Source organism: Cyphomyrmex costatus, unplaced genomic scaffold, assembly GCF_001594065.2.
Source record: "Cyphomyrmex costatus isolate MS0001 unplaced genomic scaffold, Ccosl1.0 scaffold364, whole genome shotgun sequence".
Lineage (NCBI taxonomy): Eukaryota > Metazoa > Arthropoda > Insecta > Hymenoptera > Formicidae > Cyphomyrmex > Cyphomyrmex costatus.
The window spans coordinates 616,239-633,660 of NW_017277819.1; the positions used below are offsets into that span (position 1 = coordinate 616,239).

Below are 17,422 nucleotides of genomic sequence, written 5' to 3' on the forward strand. Positions count from 1 at the left end.
CGAATTTTATGCCGTAATAATCTTTAGTGACAACTAGAGATCCTAGTGACAACCAATTCCGTTCTGTTGGCAACACTAATTTAACGGACTGCTGGCAGTGCTGGCGGATTTGAAAAAGTTGATCCCGTCTGTTTGAAGACGTATACACGTGCACGAACGTGATTATAGTCTGTTGTGATCTCTGTGTAACAATATCGCTTTTATGACAGAAATCGACAAAGAATTTTATTGGAACGTTGTACAACGTGCACGAACGATGTAATAATAACGTAAATAAACTACGTTGACCTTTCCTTTTAATTTTTAAATCGAAATTTTTAAATCTCTTACGTGTTGGATAACTGTTGATTGGTGTTGGCATCGCTCCTTCTTTCTTTGCGTCCCTTTTAATTTTTTTTTTGACTGAAGACCGTAATCGTGGCTTTCATAAAAAAAATTACAAAAGTGACATTAATTCACAGTGAAATAAAAAAATAACAGAGATTAAAAATTATGTCTAATTCGGAGAGCTCCGTGTGCGATTCACAAAATTTTAAGTTACGACTTTCTCAAGATTCTATTGAAAATACTGAAGACTCTTCTCTGCAACGTTTTGCTGCAAACAAGAAGACGAAAGATGATGACGATGTTATGGTGATCAGCGACTGCAGTGGGAGCTTGACCCCTGAACGTCCTTATAAATCAAAATGGGAATCTAATTCTAATGTTAAAAGTAAGGAGCATCAAAAATTATATTTCTTGGAAATTTCTTCCGAAAGCGAACAAGAAAAGGAACCTGATTTATCATGGAATCATGTCAGGAAAAATGTATCTGATGGTAAATTTTTAAAGGAAAAGTCTAAAAATAAAATTATTACACAAGTCAATAAAGTGCCTATTGAGTTATCATTAATTTCCAATGATACCTCAACTGGTGATAAATTATTTAATGCTTTATTAAGTTTTGACAACAAAACCACTGCCAGTAGTGATGTGAGCTATGATAGAGATCAAGTAAATAAATATAAATTTTTTAAATCTAAGGGATACAATGATTATAGAAGTCCTATATTAAATGCACAGCAAAAAATAAATTTGAAATTAAGAGAAAAATACAACACTGAAGAAACAAATAAAATTAAATCGAACTGTAATAATGTATACAATGACAATCTCAATGTTTGTAGTAAACATCTAATTTATAGTAATCTAAAGCAAAATAGTACAGGAAAAGTTAGACTTACAAAGAAAGACACGTACAAAATTTTGAAGAATATAAAGTCTACCCAAATCATGTATGATTCTCCCAGGGAGAGAAAAGAAAATAATGTAATAATTGATGAGAGTACAGATATAGATGAAGATGCAGTGCATCCAGCTATATCACCTAGTTATAATAAAAAAGTACAGTATCTCAGTGATGATTCTGATATTATTGATAGCAGTCTAAAAAATGATATTTTACAAACAGATTTATCTGAACCGCCCAAATCAAATATTGATATATCGAGAGTAATGGATTCTTTTAGACCTCTGTCTGAAAGAAGACAGAAACAAATCAGAGAATGGCTTTTAACAAATTTTTCTGATTCTCACAATCAGAGCGATTGCTCTTTTAATACCATACCTCCAAGTACTAGAAATAGTAACTCTGGAAACAGCAGTCTGGAAAGATTGGAGCAGAACTATGAAACTCCAAATAACAGAGGGAAAATTAACAAAACGCAAACCGACAAGAAGCAAAAAATAATTGTAAATTCTGACAAAGTAATTCATTCATTGTTGAAAGGTCAAACTACACTGGATCAATATTTTAAAAAATCTAAGAATAATTCTACAGTTTGCACACCAGATAATAAACTGAGGTTTTTACCAAAAGCACAAACTGAGAAGAAAGCTTCCTTAGTAAATACATATGAAAGTAAGACTGTAATGGATTGTGCTAATATTTTAGATAAACTGTATGGTACATCATGGAGAGATAAAACTAATGTATTACTTTCAACAACTAAGTTACAAAAGCCATCTAATCAACCAATAAATAGGATTGTCCAAACAGAAAGGTAAATATACATATTATATAAATATGTAAATATATACTATTGTATATTAGTTTTTGTTTTAATACGGATATATGATCTGATAAGAGTTAATGACTTTTTAAAAGAAGACTATGTTGAAAAATAAATCAAATTTTAATTTAAAAAAAACGAAGTTAAAAACTAACTTTGTATACTCAAGTTACCTTTGTATATCTAATAAATTATAATTATATTTATATATTTTTTATTATAGGAAACCTGTATCAAGGAATCAGCATCATATAATAATTTCAGATTCGGATGAGTCTGACTTCGGTAATTATATTTTATTTTATTTTATTTTGAGAAATCTGTTTTAATAATTTTCTTCAAAATAAATTTTATGTTTCAGTTGAAAATAATATTAAACCAAATCAAAGAAGAAATATTCAACGAAAAAAAAAAGAAACGGATGATTTTATCAATGATGAATCATTATCAAGTAATGATAGTGAAAGTATATATCACAGTGCAGTAACAAATCCTATTACTTTTACAAATAGTACAACTAAATCCATATCAGCATCAATTAAACGGTACTATGCTTGTTAATTATTGTAATAGAGATATTGAACATAATTAAATATTATCTTGTTGGATATAGGCTTCAGGCTATATGTGATACAGATACTGAAGATGAAGATGACAAATCCAGAAGTCCCAAAAATTTGCAGAGACGAAAATTGTCATTTAGTGATGATGAAAGTTCTAACACGAGCGAATTTGATCCTGGAGATTATGTACCACCAAAACACGTACGTGATAAAGGTAAGGAATGCATACGATAAAATTTGTTTAAATTGGGAATGAAAATTTATCTTAAGATTTCTGAGTAGTCATATTAAATCACACAGCCATATTAAATCGTGAAGTCAGAGGCGAGAAATAACACATTAATTTTTATTGCGTGCTATTTTTGTAAATAAAATTTAAAGATAACTTAAATAAAATGAAATTATGAGATCGCTATAAAACAATTGTAAAAATAGACGAAAACTATCCTTATCTTCTTCTCCCCCGACAGTCAGTAAATAAATAATCATAAAAACTGATAAAATGCACGTCATCATTTTATTTTATCCAAATTGTCTTTATTTACAAATATAATAAAAATTAACGTATTATTTCTTACTTTTGACGTTACGATTTATTGTGGCTGTGGTGACTACTTAAGTGTTTTAAAATAAAATATTATTAATACAAAGTTTGCATACAATAATTTTATAATATTTAATTTTTAGAAATTGCCAAAAGACCAATACCATCCAAAGTAGCACCTAAATTTCAATCGACTGTGACTAAGTCTGTATTAGGATATAAAACCTTTCTAGCATCTTTGTCAAATACGATTCCAATGTATGAAGTTCATCCGAATGCAAAGAAATATAGGTTGGATTATAAAAATAATAAAGATGAGCTATCTAAAAAATTGTATCAATTATATAACGAGAAAGTGTTTGACAATAAGTTACCTCAAGATATGCCGATTGAATGGAACGTTCGTATGAGAGGAACTGCCGGGTATTGTTACAACAAGAAGTCTATAAAAGGTATTAGTGGTACTATTAGTAAATCTTCAAGGATTGTATTAGCAACAAAGGTACGATCTTTTTCGTTTTTTTTTTCATTTTCATATGTATATGAATAAAATCAGTTATAATAAAAAAAATTATTATTCTAGATTTTAGACACGCCAGATAGACTAAGAGATACTTTGATTCATGAAATGTGTCATGCTGCATCGTGGATAATAGATAATGTCTCAGATGGTCATGGAGCTTTTTGGACGAGATGGTAAGTGATGTAATATTTTATAGTTATCAGATAGTTTAATTTTATTATTAATGAAATATACCATTAAACAATATAGGACGTCTTGATAGTTAAAGAAGTAGAAATCAATGCGGTAATTAGTACTCAAGTATAATAATGAAATGTTTAATATAGGGACATGATTGTTGTGTAACTTGTACAAGATATTGTAGTCAATTGTTCAATTTTATCGAGAATGACTTAAAGTAAGTTGAAACGCGTACAAAGATATGTATATTAAATATTTTTTATCATTTGTGGACTAAAACGTTTTATTATTATACTTGCACATTAATTATCGCGTTGACTCCTACTTCTCTATATATTTTTTGTCTTTAATTTTATTATTAAGTAATAGTATATAATAGTATATATATTATAAAAAGTAATTTAAAGAATATATATACACATATATATTTTAATTTTTATTTTATTATACTATAAAATTTTATGTAGTGAATGCAATTATAGTAATTATTTTGCAAAATTTGATATGATTTATTTTATATTACAGGGCTAAGAAAGCAACAAATATATTTCCTGAATTGCCACCAATTAGCCGATGTCATAATTATGAAATTAAAACTAAGTACACGTATAAATGCACAAGTTGTGGATACAGGTATTAGATATTGGTTGTATGATGTATAAAAATTGATTTGATTTCATTCTGTTTTATATTTCTAAAAGTTATAAATTTTTACTTTGCAGTATTGGAAGGCATTCAAAGTCCTTGGATATCGAGAAAAAGCGATGTGGTTATTGTTATGGAAAATTTGAATTATTAATTAACAAAATGACGAAATCTGGTACCGTGCAAGTGCAGACACCGAAGAGAGAACCCACTGGGTTTGCGCTTTATGTAAAACAAAATTATAACTCCGTGAAAAAAGAGAAAAGCAATATGAAGCATGCTGACGTAATGAAGCTTTTAGGTCAGCAATTTTCGGCAATTAAAATAGCAAAGAAAACTGACGAAGCTAGCAGTTAAAAATGACGCCTAGCTAAATATTAAATTTGTATATATAATAATTCAAATATTTTATAAGCGATTTTTAAAATTCTATAATAATTTCTAGTTTTAATCAGTATTTAATAATTTTAGAGCAGGTTTTGAAGCTGATAACTGTATGTATTTAGATTTCAGACTTCTGCATGTTTTATTATTGAAATCATAAATACATGCAGTCACAGTGTGTAAATATTATAATATTTTAGAAGATTGATTTTTACTTACAGGCACTGGAATGTGAGATATCTTATATATTTTACATGTTACACCTATATATGATATAGAATATTTTATAATTTTTGTGAAATATTTATACATATATATTTGTTATAAAAGTTAACATACCTAATATGTGAGATATTTTATAACGTAGAATACATATATAAAGACTGCTATTTAGGGATGTATACAAGTTACTTTTCAAGTAACAATTAAGACTTAATAGCATTTGAATAACGACAATGCATTACATGAAATATATTCATGAATGCTGCTTAAGCAAGAACTGTATTAATCATCGTAATAAAAATTTGATACAAAATCCTTATAATTTTTATATCATTTATTTTCAAAAATTCATTTATGAGTGATACAGCGAACTTCTTTCATTTAAAGTTGGTTTCTTCTTTGCTTGAGATTATATAATTATAACAATTTATTTATAAAAAATGTAGCATTGTCTAAATGTAACATAAAAAATAATAAAATAAATGTAATATGTGACCGATTATCAATTACTACGGAATAAATAATTTAAAATTTGACTAAAATCATAAATTATTAAAATACAACAAATACTTTTTCTTAATATATAAATTACATATAACTTTTTTAAAATATTATTTAATATTCATAAACTATTTTATAAAAATATATAAATATCTTCAATACCTCTAGACTATCGCTTCCTTAATTTGAGCATCATCAATTTAAATCCAAGTAGTAAACTTTCCTTCTCTCTAACATACGTATATTTCTTTATTACGAATTGCTCATTGTTTAATTGTAGTTAAAACAATTTCACCAGAAATGAAGCGGTGCCAATATACTTTTGGTGATCGATATTGGTTACAATTACGAATAATTATTCAAAATTCTCGATGTTTTTTTTTTCAATATTTTAGAGCAAAGTCTTTTAAAGCGAAATATTTGTAGAGTGGATGGAATTAAGGATTCGGATGATAAAGGTGTACGTTAATTACTACAACTTTGATTGGAGGAATAAATGTGTTTGAATGAATTGTGTTTAAATTAATTATTGTGATATAATTTTTTTAAAAAAGAATTAAACAACGTGGATTTTGGAATAGGAAGATCTTTCAATAAGAGTACAAAGACATATACTTAGGTTTTTCATTGTATATGAAGATAAAGATAGTATCACATATGAGGTTTTACTTTTTAATTTAGTAGAATTTAAATAATATATTATATATATATATATATACTTATTTCTTATTTGTTGGGTTTTCAAATGTACGATCCAATAAGATTCTTATTGTTGATAATAAACTTAATTGAGAATCGAGATCTGCATTATCCTTTGGAGGTAAAAAAAGCTTCTAATATTTTAACAATAAATAATTCTTCAAAGCAAAGCATGAGTCTCCAAAGTGAAGATTGGATTATTAAGTTCCAATCTTTTCCAAATAAAAATTACAATTGTGTAGAAACATAAAAGGGTAGTTATATATAGTCGTAATCACTATGTGTGCCTTCCAATAAGCGACAGTACAACACAGAGATCATTTCTTGTTTAACATGTGTGAATAACAAGGATGTACTGATTTGAAAATTGAAATTAAAGATTGAAGGATTGAAATTTGTCCAATCAAAATAATAGGAGTTAAAGTTTCTTCATCCTCATTGATGAAATTTCAATCTTCAATCTCAATCTTCAATTGTCTTCAATGCGTCGTCTGATTTCGGCCATACACAGTTATCATCTCATCCTTGTTTAACATTAATTGTTTATCATCTGTGTTGGAAGGCACCTTTATTTCTGTTCGCCGTTTGATAAAGGCACCCTCGTGCCGTTGAAAACGCGGCGGAATCGCGAGGCACTCGGGCGCAGGCGCGGCGGCGGTGCGGCGGTGCGTCTGTGGCGCACTCTAAAAACAGTCGAGCCGAAGATGGCGACGTGTGAGTGAGCGGCGGCGGCGTCCGCGCGGTGTTTAATCGAGAAGCGAGAGAGAGTAAGACGAAGGTGTATCATGTTGCCGTGGTCGCAGAGTCCGCAGTGTTTCCGTGATCCGCGTTAGGTTCGGTGCAAATGTAAAAGGAATGTCAGAGGCGAAACGGGTGCCCCTGCAAACCCTGGAGTTCCCGGAGCCCCTGGGCCACGCGACGAAGAAGGAGAAAAAGGGGAACATGGGCAAGCAGCTCGCGCCCTCCTTCCGCTTTACGCTCACCCTGCCCGAGTCCAACGAGAAGACATGCCCGGAATTCAACTATGCCGATCTCCTCAAGTCGGCGGAGGTAAGCTATCAAGCGCATTTATCTGCACTTCAGCCGGGAGGGGAAAACAAAAGACCGTATGTCAAGCTTGTGACATACACGCGACATACGGAGAAATGAGAGAGTGAGAGAGAAAGAGAGTATATGAGCGTGTGAGTGCAAGATGGGGAAGGGGGAATAAAAAAAGAGAGAGAGAGACACACACACACACGATGGAACGCGTGTGTCTATCTATCGACGGGACGTGGAGGACGCCGTCGACGTTGGTCGACGCCGAAAAGGCGCGAGGGATCCTCGTCTAGGTGGCTGCCGCGCGATTGTCACGCGGTTCGCGTCGCCGCTGTGCACGCCGGAATTTAATCTGGCCGCATGCATATACGCGAAAAGGAATGACAGACGGCGGTGGCGGAAACGAGACAGGACGAGAACAGTTTCTTGATCGATTCGTTGTCCTCCGCCGTGGCGGATCCGCGCGCATTGTCAACGTCACCGGCCGTCCAACATTCAACTTGCACGCTGTCAAATCGGGTTTGCGGTTCTCAAGGTGCGCGAGCGCAGTCTCCTATCTTTCTCTCCGAAGAAACGCGGCGTCCTTCGTGCGCGTCCCTTCTGCTCGTAAAACGTCTATGCACGTACGAGAGAGAGAGAGAGAGAGAGTGAGTTGCCATTGCGCGACCGTCCGGCATTTCGTCTGTCCCCCGTCTTGCCTTCTCCGTTCTCCTTCGTGAAGAAGGGAAAAGAGACCCACACATATGCGACGGCGGCGGCGATGCCTTATTCGATGTGTGCAACGTCTACGCCGGTCTATTTCGCAAGCCGTGTACACTCGGTTCGGCGACTCTTGGCTCTATGGGGGAGAAGGATACGCGGAAAACGCGAACGGGAAGAGGAAGCGGGAGAGAAAACGCGGGGCGGGGGGGGGGGGGGGGGATCCGCGGAGGTCTCTTATTTCACGCGCGCGCGAGAGAGCGTGCTGCGAGACTCTCCTTTCTGAATTGTAGATCGATGCACCGGAGGAGACTCGTGACCGCCGACACGTATATCGAATACGCCGCTCGAGACGCGTGTCACGCGCTTCGCGATTCCCTCCCTCATCGCTGCCGCGCGGTACAAGTAGATAAATAAATAACCACTCGATCTAATACGATGTGTATCTATTACTTCGGTAATTAGTGAACGGTCGGCTTCGAAGTCTTTTTCGGGGGGGGAAAAAAAAAAAACGCGTTGTAGATACAATCCTGATGGTAGAATAAAGGCGATTGGAAACCATCTTTAAGCAGAACGACAAATCTCGTCTAAATTACGTTAAAATTAATCGTGATTGAGTGAAATTTGTTTGAAGTCAAACGCTCAAATTTTACGATCAACAGAGCTTTCAATTGAGTAATTTAATTTTTAATAGTTTATTTTTTTTAACAACAAATTAATACTCAAATAACACGTAATTGAAAGTAACTGTGTGTAGTAATTAGCTATTTTTTAATAATTGTATTCCTTCGAATTTTAAAACAAAATTGCAGTTAATTTATTTAGCTGTTATTATATAATTAAAGGTGCGGCGATATATGATCTCTGCACAAAAAATGACTGGAATTTTATATAAAAAGTTTTTTGTATAAAAATGAATGCTGCATGTATACATTTGAAACAGTTCAATAAGGTCAATATTTATATTTAACGATACAGTTTTATAGTTTCAATGAAAATTTTCTCATTTTATTTTAATTGCTTTTCAATTTTTATCCAGATTGTAAATCATCGCCAAAAATGTTTTTTGTACTACTTTTAAAATAGAATACAGCTGAATAATTCCATTTTTCATATTTTTTGTTAATAAATACATTTTTAATAATTATTTTGAAGCCATTTTGATGTTATCATGATTTTTTGTTCTATTCTCCCTTTTTTCGTAAATAAATCGAGATTGGATGAATGTTATCGAATGGTCTTGAACATATCACGATATCCGTTATATAAAATATTTTATTTTCAAATGGATACATGAAATTCATACGTGAATTACGTTATCCATTGTTACGCTGCTTTCAATCGCGTTTGTGTCTTGCGAAGTAATGGGTTTGGTGAGACGGAAGGACTAGAAGCGATAAATCGTTTCTGAAACATTCGCACTCGTTCTCACTCTTTTCATTCAGAATGTCTGAATTGCTTTAGCTCTTTCGAGCAACGCCGCTTTATTTTCATCGACGGTCGCGCTGCTGCGTGCAATTTGCAGCTTTGTTTTGGTCGCGCACGTGTTTTCAAAAACATGGCACGAATTCGCCGGCGAATCGAATTTCGAAGTAGTGGCAGCGCGCATTTCGAAAATTTGCAATGTAAAATCGATCGACCGTAAGATATATTGAATTGTTGCAATTAAATGGGAATCGGCGTTCATGAAAATCGAATGTTATTCTCTCTCTTGTTTAACATACAGCTATATTCGTTAAGCTTGTTTTATTTTTAATGCTTGTATTCGCTCATCACTGTTACATATCTTAGGTTGTAACATCAGAAGCGAAAATACACAATAAAAATTCTTGCAATTATATTTGAATAGAAATTTTTGCGACGAATCAATATTTGCAATTTATAAAATATACTGAAAAATTATTTTTTTGTTTTAAGGAGAAATTTAAAAAATTATATTTATTTCTACCTATTGTTAATTTAACAATTTGTAGTACCTATGAACTAGTTTATTCCGTTTTTAGTTATGCATAATTAATTTCCAGATATACGGTTTATTTATTAATTAAGGAAAATTTTTAGTTTATTTTACAAGTCGGTTGTTGTTTTATCAAAACATATTTCCACATTAATGTATTTTGCAAGAATTTTTATTGCGTATTTCCTCGTTTTTCGATGTCACAATTTGATCGTGAGATAGTAGTGGTAAACTTCAACTACTCTCTTTCTTCCTCGTATTATTTCATTATTTTCACCATGCGGTTAATCGTGCTCGCGTTCTTCTCTTCTATTCAATTTTACTCTGAATTTTTTAATTCATCAAGCGATAAAATCGCGTTACTGGGTTACCCCCATGTTTTTCTTTTAATTCCGATAATAACCGCGAGCAGTGAAGCGGCGTGAAAAAAAAAGCGATACCGTGCAGATTCGCGATTATATCTGACTGATTAATTGAGTAACTAATTGAACGATTAACAAGGCCGATTTGATCGAGACGCGTTTGTGCAGAAAAGAAAGAAAGCAACTAATTCTCGATCGTCAATAACCAACGTCGCAAGCAGGATCAATTGCTTGATTCAGCGTCCCTTCGACAGGAGAATAGGAGACCGTAGGAGGTGGTTCGTGACGCGAGGAAAGAGCGCGAAAGGACGACGTTCTAACTGCTTTATGCGCTCCTGATATCCTTGGACACCGCCAATATCCTTTCGTAATCTGTTCATCCTTTCCAGACACCGCTTTTATTTTTACAATCGAGTGCAAATTAGACTTTTGTTTCTTCAGTTTTTGTAATAATCCTCATTCCTGAACACGTAACAATGGCCCAGTATTCATAGTCCATTCATATTTGAAACTGTCTATGTCCGCAATAAACCATGTTTAATAATCTACAATAATCCTACGATTACCCTAAGCTTTAAGTAATAAGAAATTGACCAATCACAGTTGATTATTCTTTTTATATCCGATTGTGATTAGATAATTTCTTACGGCTTAAAGATGAGATTACATTTATATGTTTTTATATGATAAATTTATTGAGCCTGTTGATTGGCTATAGATAGATCCGATAACCTTTCTGTCCTGCAGCCTTTATTATCGTACGACAAAAATGAATAAATGAAATCCTGAGACTGCAAAGTAATTGCTTATTGTAGAAAGCCTATTAAGATGGCATAAGCCAATCGGAGGGTTATATATTAGCATTACTTAAGACATTACATGAAACGGTCCTAAAATAAGGACTAAATACTATCCAATAATCTTATTTTAGGATAAAAACAAGACTGAAATTGTTTTTAATAAATCTATTATAATTATGTATATAAATTAAATTACGGATTTTTTATTGGCTCTTTTATTTCGAAAAATCGCCACGAAAGTGTTCAATTAATTCATAGCATTCGCTATGTATGATATAGTGACTCATGGTTGAATCATCAAATAGACTTTAGTAATTTTTTAATTATCTCCTTAGGAGAAATAGTATATATTCGTGACGCGATAAAGTTATTCCGAATTCTACGTATGAAAATTAGTGCTTTTGAAAAAGATTTTACTGTTGATAAATTTGACACAAACATTGATCGTAAAAGATACTTCAATTTCAATGATACATTTATAATAATAGTTATCATTATCATACAAATAGATGGAAAATGACATATTAGTCAAAACGGAACTTTGTATTTAATATTCTTTGTGAATTTCCAGTTCAAGTAAAACTATGCGCTGATTATTTGTCTTAAAATAGTCCTAGATTGAAACTGGAATAGTAATATCATATTAACAAGCAATTTAATATTATTGATATATGCCAATAAATAGTATCTTTAAAATTTTACAAATAATTTGCGTCATATGCATATGATATAGTTAGTCCGCGTGTGAAAAAAATGTTTTTGAAATAGATATTAACAAATTGTGAAAAATGACAAATAATATTGCGAGAAATAATAATAACTTTTAAACCGGATTCGAGAGTTTATACATGAGTGCGCATACAGATACGCGGTTTATTCTCTCTGATCGATCTGAATTTTTTATAAATTAGTGAAAGTGGTACAGAGAGCGAAGTGAGATAGAAAGCGATTTGATTGTGAATTACTAGGTCGGTTCGCGAATGTGCAATAGGACGTTTCGATGCTCGAACGATTGTAAATTAATCTATTTATTTTGCAGAAAAAGCGAAGGAAAGAACAAAAGAGGGGAGATGAAAATGCGACCAATGGACTGGATCCGTTTGACGACGACGATGACGAGGATAAGCTTAAAGACATGGCGAGACGTTTCGAGGCAAAATATGTATGTTGATAAAAAACTGATCTTTGGAATGAAATTGATAGATGGTTAATTATTTCTCGTTTTTGTCTTAGGGAACTTCTACCACGGGAAAGAAAAGGCACAAGTATAATGATTATGTGGACTTGGGCGCAGGATATGACGAAAATGACTCCTTCATCGACAATACTGATGCTGTATGTCAAGTTTTTTTTTTTTCGATACGTGAGAAAATATCTTCAAAGATATTATTTTTTAATGCAAACATTTTGTCAATAGTATGATGAGATCGTACCCGAAGAGATCACCACGGCGCACGGGGGATTCTATATTAATTGTGGAGCTCTTGAGTTCAGAGAGGCCGATAGACGTTCGTTAGTCCATAATAATAATAATAATAATAATAATAGCGATGATGAAGAGAGTAGTGAAAGTAGTGAGGAGGATACCGAAGATGTAGATAGTCCTAATCCTAAAAGAATAGATAAACGAATCATTAGCTCCTCGGATGACGATGAGACAGAGGATATTACTGGTGATAACCCGCGAAAAGTAATTAATTTTTAAATATACGATATTCGCTATAGTTCATTTGATACTACAAATGCTTTTTTGATTGATCAATTAGTAAGTTTTTTCTTCTGATTGGTCAACTTTGGAGCATTTATAGCGTTAAAGAGATCCATTATTTACTTTGTATTTAATACTATATGCGTGTTATACAATGTAATGCTTGTTACAGAGACGGAAAGTCGAGGAAAATAGCGAGAAGAAAATTAATCACGAGAATAGTAAAAAGAGAAAAAAGGCGCAAGATCATCAAGCGCAAGACGTACAACAACAACAACAACAACAACAACAACAACAACAACAAAATTCTCAACCAGATCTAGATCTTTTGAGACGGAAGGAAAAGAATGAAACGACAGATGCTGAAGGGGGTACAGGTAATACATTTCACTTTCTATATAATTCTTAAGTTATTAAAAATATTCTATTTACACATTGTTCATGAAATAATTCTGCGATTATAGCTTCGGAAGATCAAGAGGAGAAGAAAAAATCTGATAAACCAGAGAAAAATAAAATAATTGAGAAAAAGTTCGATATCAAAAAGTTCGAAAAGAAATCGTCAAATAGTAATGGATACGACGCGAAGAAGATAGATTTAAAGAGATTGGACGCTAAAGATAGTAATATTGACGATGCGATAGAGAGTGTTGTCAATGCAGCAGCTAGAGGAATTGAAGACGATTCGAGTCGCGATACAACAGATTCAGGGAAATCCCGTGTTTGCCTTTACGTTGAATCCGATGGGGAGGAAATGGAGAATAAGGAAGCATCTTTGCCCGAGAATCTACCCGAGGATATAAAAGAGATAGTGAATAAGTTAAAAGTTCAGGCGGAAAACAGTAAAGACGGCAAGAGCAAGTTCTTCAATAGCGCAGTTAACGAAGTGCTCTTTAAGTAAGCTTGCATCATAAATTGCTTAATTATAAATTTCACAAATTATGAAAATTATTCTAAAATCCGTTACTTTTATGTTACAGTTTAGAGAAGAAACTGCGAATGATGAATTCGCCTAGCATAAGATTACAAACCTATGGACATCTAGTACGGTTTTTACCTTGTAGTAAACTTACTCTTCTGAATAGAGCTAAAAAACTTTATTTAAAAGACGCAGAACACAGAGTGAACGAACCAATGCAAAAGTAAGATAGTGGCTTTATCATCTACATGTACAATATATAAGAAATTCAATTTTATATTTATAATGCATAAATTATTTTTTTTATATTTTTATTCTTTGAAAAGTTTGAATTTGGTAAAATTTGTTAACATTTTTTAGATTAAAGGTGCTCATCGATAATATTATGCCATCAGTTATGGATAAATATATGAAGGAATGTCAGAAAGTTGCAGATGAAAAGTAAGTAATTTTATTATATTATATACATTAGTAGTGTGATATGTCGCAGTTTTTATTCTTGATTTTTGCGACAGTTCTGCTCTTAAATAATAGATTATTCTAATTCTATTTGTAATAAATTGTTTTGTAATTTTTAATATTAAGTACAGTTGAATTGAAAAAAAATCCAGTTTGCCAATAATAGTACATATAAAACTATAGTTTATAATTTCTTAAATATAAACTTATTGTAATTTTTTATTTCTCAGTCCTCAATTATACTGGGAGATATATCGGTACTGTTGGTAAGGCGCCCCTCGTAAGAGGAACCCCTTTCTATTCTCGCCTCTTCGACTGCTCTTTCTCTTTTTATCTTTCTTCTCTTTTCTGCTACTTTTAATCTTTTTCCTCTAAATCTGTTCATGCTTACATGCTTTTGCTCTCTCAAATTATCAACATTCATACAATTAATTATGTTTTCATATAGAAGAAGACATTTTATTACTTAGCGTGGTCATTATTCTTCATCTATCACATTACTGAGAAAGCAGAGGAAGATGCGGGGCTTTTTATCATCAGTATCAGTGTTTAGTTCATCACTAGAATCATCTTTTGTGTCAAACAAGAAAACTGCATTTGATCTGGGACACAATTCAATGACTAGACGATTTGATTATGTTGTACTATATTATTGATAAACAAGAGATTAAGATATAATCGCGGAATTCTGTCACAACAAATGCTGATCATCATTTTGTCATCGCGAAATCATGAATCTCATAATGTTATCTTGACTGGGATGTAATTAACTGATCGATTTCAGGGGTTTTGAGGGAACTCCTGCAGATGCAGAGAGCAGTGATGAAGAAGATGGTTCGTCTAAAAACATGGAAAAACCAAAAATACCACGAAAACGATTTCCATGGACTGATGAAGCAAAGTATGTTTGATCATAAAGATATAATTTGTGTCTAGTCTGAATGTGTATTCATGCATATATCTGTAAATTTTAATTTTAGGAAATTTGTTCTTGAAATTGCAAACGCCAGGAGACATTATTTCAAAATTCTCAGATCAAGAAAGGAGAGTATGGAATCTTTCGTTGCTTCTTTCATGGATACGAATGTATTACCACTGTGGCCGCCTGGATACGTACGATTGCAAACCTTGCTAAAATATGCTAGTCCAGCTGAACCCGCGTAAGTAATATATTATGTTGTTAATATATATTACATTCAATTGTTGATACACTGTTTATAAGCGTTACAAGAAAACTATCGCTATTTGTGCTTTGCTTCGTGCATGAAAGTCCCTTACTATGATTTTTTCCTATTTTCATCAAAGTGAAAGGAGTGCGTGTCTGAAAGTTAGGATCAAGATCCTTGAAGATTGATTTAACTAGTTTCTTTGCAAATCGCGATCAAGAAATCTGGCACATTGTCGTCACATGAATACGTCAGGAAGATTAATTGATCGCTTCATGGTTTGATTATTGTATGTTTTAGGAAGGTGTAATGGATTAATACTGATTTCTACTTCTTCGCTCGAAACATTAACGGATTCCTAGAAAAAAAAGTCATATTCTACGAGAGTGATATTCAATTTAATGCATTTATAAATATTAACAAGATTATATGAAATTGTGATATTAACTTGTACGCAAATGTTTAATGTTAATGTTAATTTGTCTTTCTCGAATGCTTTTTTTTTTTAGTTTTTTGTACATGCAAAAATTGCTTCAATTATTTTAGTTAGCATACACTTTTTGTTATTGTTATTAAATGCACACCGAAAATTACTATATATTTTTGTTTCTTACTGTATACAGCTTGCCTTGTTCCTACCTTTTATTTACACATTCCTTTTATGTTAGTATTCATGTGCTACTCTCTATTAATGGATTTTTATGATTTTAGCATTAAGAAGAAGTTGAAGAAATCAAAAGACATGGTCAATGCAAACAATGTTACCACTTCTGCGAATACTCAAGTTTGCAATGTTTCAAAGAATGATGCAACAAACGTGAATAATCTTTTGTCTCAAGAAAACGAGAGGACAAACACGAATGTATCCAAAGTTCAGATCATTGGCGAAAATTCGACGAATTTTGCAAGTCAAGCTGCAGCGAAGTCTAATGACGTTAATACCGATAGGAAGCAACACAGTAATAAATATAAGGATAAGCATACAGAGAACAATGCGGGCCATCAGCAGGAAAGCAATGCGGTCAACAATTTTACAGTTGGTAAAATTTCTGTAGTACCTACAGCACAACTAATGGCTCAAAAGCCATCTAAGAGTCACGTGGAGAAATTTAATTTTATGGATTTAACAAACAGCTCTCTGTCCATAACACGTGTTGATTACGACAAATTATCGACAAAGGTGACTGAAGCGATAAAGGATAGAGTTTCCATTACACCGTGTCCGGAACCTACGACCCATTCTAAGACGAGTGAAATTTCTCAAACAGGACATCATTCCGTATATAGACAAGATACTTCCTATTCGTCAGCACAAGCCTTGAAACATAGATTCTTGCAGGAAAATGTTGACGGTAAATGCGAAAAGAGATTGGACGATAAGGATGTTGACGCCTCGGTCATCAAGATTGATAAAAAGGAAAAGAAACGAGAGCGATGTGTGGAAGTCAAGCATAAATCGTCGCACGATCAGAAGAAAAGAAAGAAAGATCACAAGATGATTGAGCAACAAATAGGGCCTATTAACCAAGACGTAGTGCCTATGCCACAACAAACGACCCTCTCGAAGGAGGAACAGGAACAGAGGCAAAACGAGGAAACAATTGCTGCAACTAATTTTCTTAGTCAGATCATCAACGATGATTCCTCGCCACGAGGATTAACTGATAAACGGAAAGACGGTTTCATTACTGATGATACTTTAACAAACGCAGTACAACCAACGGAACAGGAAAAGGATGTTCAGATGGTAATGAGATCGTTAAAGGAGTTGCAAGAGTTACAAGAAATGAAATATTCCCCTAATAATTCGCCGGTCGGTAGTACTATACAAAAACCCGGTAAATCGAACGCGCAATATGTCACTTATCAAGAAGACTATCAGCGATTGTATCTCAAGAAGGAAGACAAAATAAGGTCTAAGGAAGAAGCGCAATGGTAGAAAAGACGTATCTTATAACCGATTTGAAGTTTTTTTTTTTTTTTTTTTTTTTTTTTTGGGGGG

The 17,422-nt window shown here is 33.0% G+C and overlaps 2 protein-coding genes across 3 annotated transcripts; both read left to right on the forward strand.

The window, feature by feature from the left end:
- Positions 1 to 1,494: 1,494 nt before the first annotated feature.
- LOC108776609 (acidic repeat-containing protein) lies at positions 1,495 to 4,863 on the forward strand. The gene is made up of 8 exons (XM_018543278.1): positions 1,495 to 2,042; positions 2,275 to 2,336; positions 2,413 to 2,596; positions 2,665 to 2,828; positions 3,302 to 3,660; positions 3,742 to 3,854; positions 4,387 to 4,494; positions 4,584 to 4,863. The coding sequence occupies exons 1-8, from the start codon at positions 1,495 to 1,497 to the stop codon at positions 4,861 to 4,863; spliced, it is 1,818 nt and encodes a 605-aa protein (XP_018398780.1).
- Positions 4,864 to 7,018: 2,155 nt separating this feature from the next.
- On the forward strand, positions 7,019 to 17,397 carry yem (yemanuclein). Of its 2 annotated transcripts, XM_018543258.1 has the most exons (12): positions 7,019 to 7,362; positions 12,208 to 12,330; positions 12,402 to 12,503; positions 12,586 to 12,858; positions 13,049 to 13,253; positions 13,341 to 13,773; positions 13,857 to 14,018; positions 14,156 to 14,236; positions 14,485 to 14,520; positions 15,039 to 15,155; positions 15,235 to 15,414; positions 16,132 to 17,397. In XM_018543258.1, exons 1-12 carry the CDS (start codon positions 7,168 to 7,170, stop codon positions 17,357 to 17,359), a joined length of 3,135 nt encoding a protein of 1,044 aa, XP_018398760.1. In that variant the 5' UTR covers positions 7,019 to 7,167; the 3' UTR covers positions 17,360 to 17,397. The 2 variants fall into 2 exon arrangements, with proteins under 2 accessions (XP_018398760.1, XP_018398761.1); XM_018543259.1 differs by lacking the exon at positions 14,485 to 14,520 and having other exon boundaries at positions 7,168 to 7,362; positions 16,132 to 17,359.
- Positions 17,398 to 17,422: the final 25 nt, after the last annotated feature.

What these genes read in the sequence shown, in the direction of transcription:
- LOC108776609 (XM_018543278.1), top strand. Translation starts at nt 1,495, where the DNA reads ATGGATTCTTTTAGACCTCTGTCTGAAAGAAGACAGAAACAAATCAGA. An exon ending in AGGATTGTCCAAACAGAAAG is followed by an intron (nt 2,043 to 2,274) that starts GTAAATATACAT and finishes TTTTTATTATAG; the next exon opens with GAAACCTGTATCAAGGAATC. An exon ending in AAAACACGTACGTGATAAAG is followed by an intron (nt 2,829 to 3,301) that starts GTAAGGAATGCA and finishes TTTAATTTTTAG; the next exon opens with AAATTGCCAAAAGACCAATA.
- yem (XM_018543258.1), top strand. Translation starts at nt 7,168, where the DNA reads ATGTCAGAGGCGAAACGGGTGCCCCTGCAAACCCTGGAGTTCCCGGAG. An exon ending in GTTAACGAAGTGCTCTTTAA is followed by an intron (nt 13,774 to 13,856) that starts GTAAGCTTGCAT and finishes TTTATGTTACAG; the next exon opens with TTTAGAGAAGAAACTGCGAA. An exon ending in GAGATATATCGGTACTGTTG is followed by an intron (nt 14,521 to 15,038) that starts GTAAGGCGCCCC and finishes GATCGATTTCAG; the next exon opens with GGGTTTTGAGGGAACTCCTG.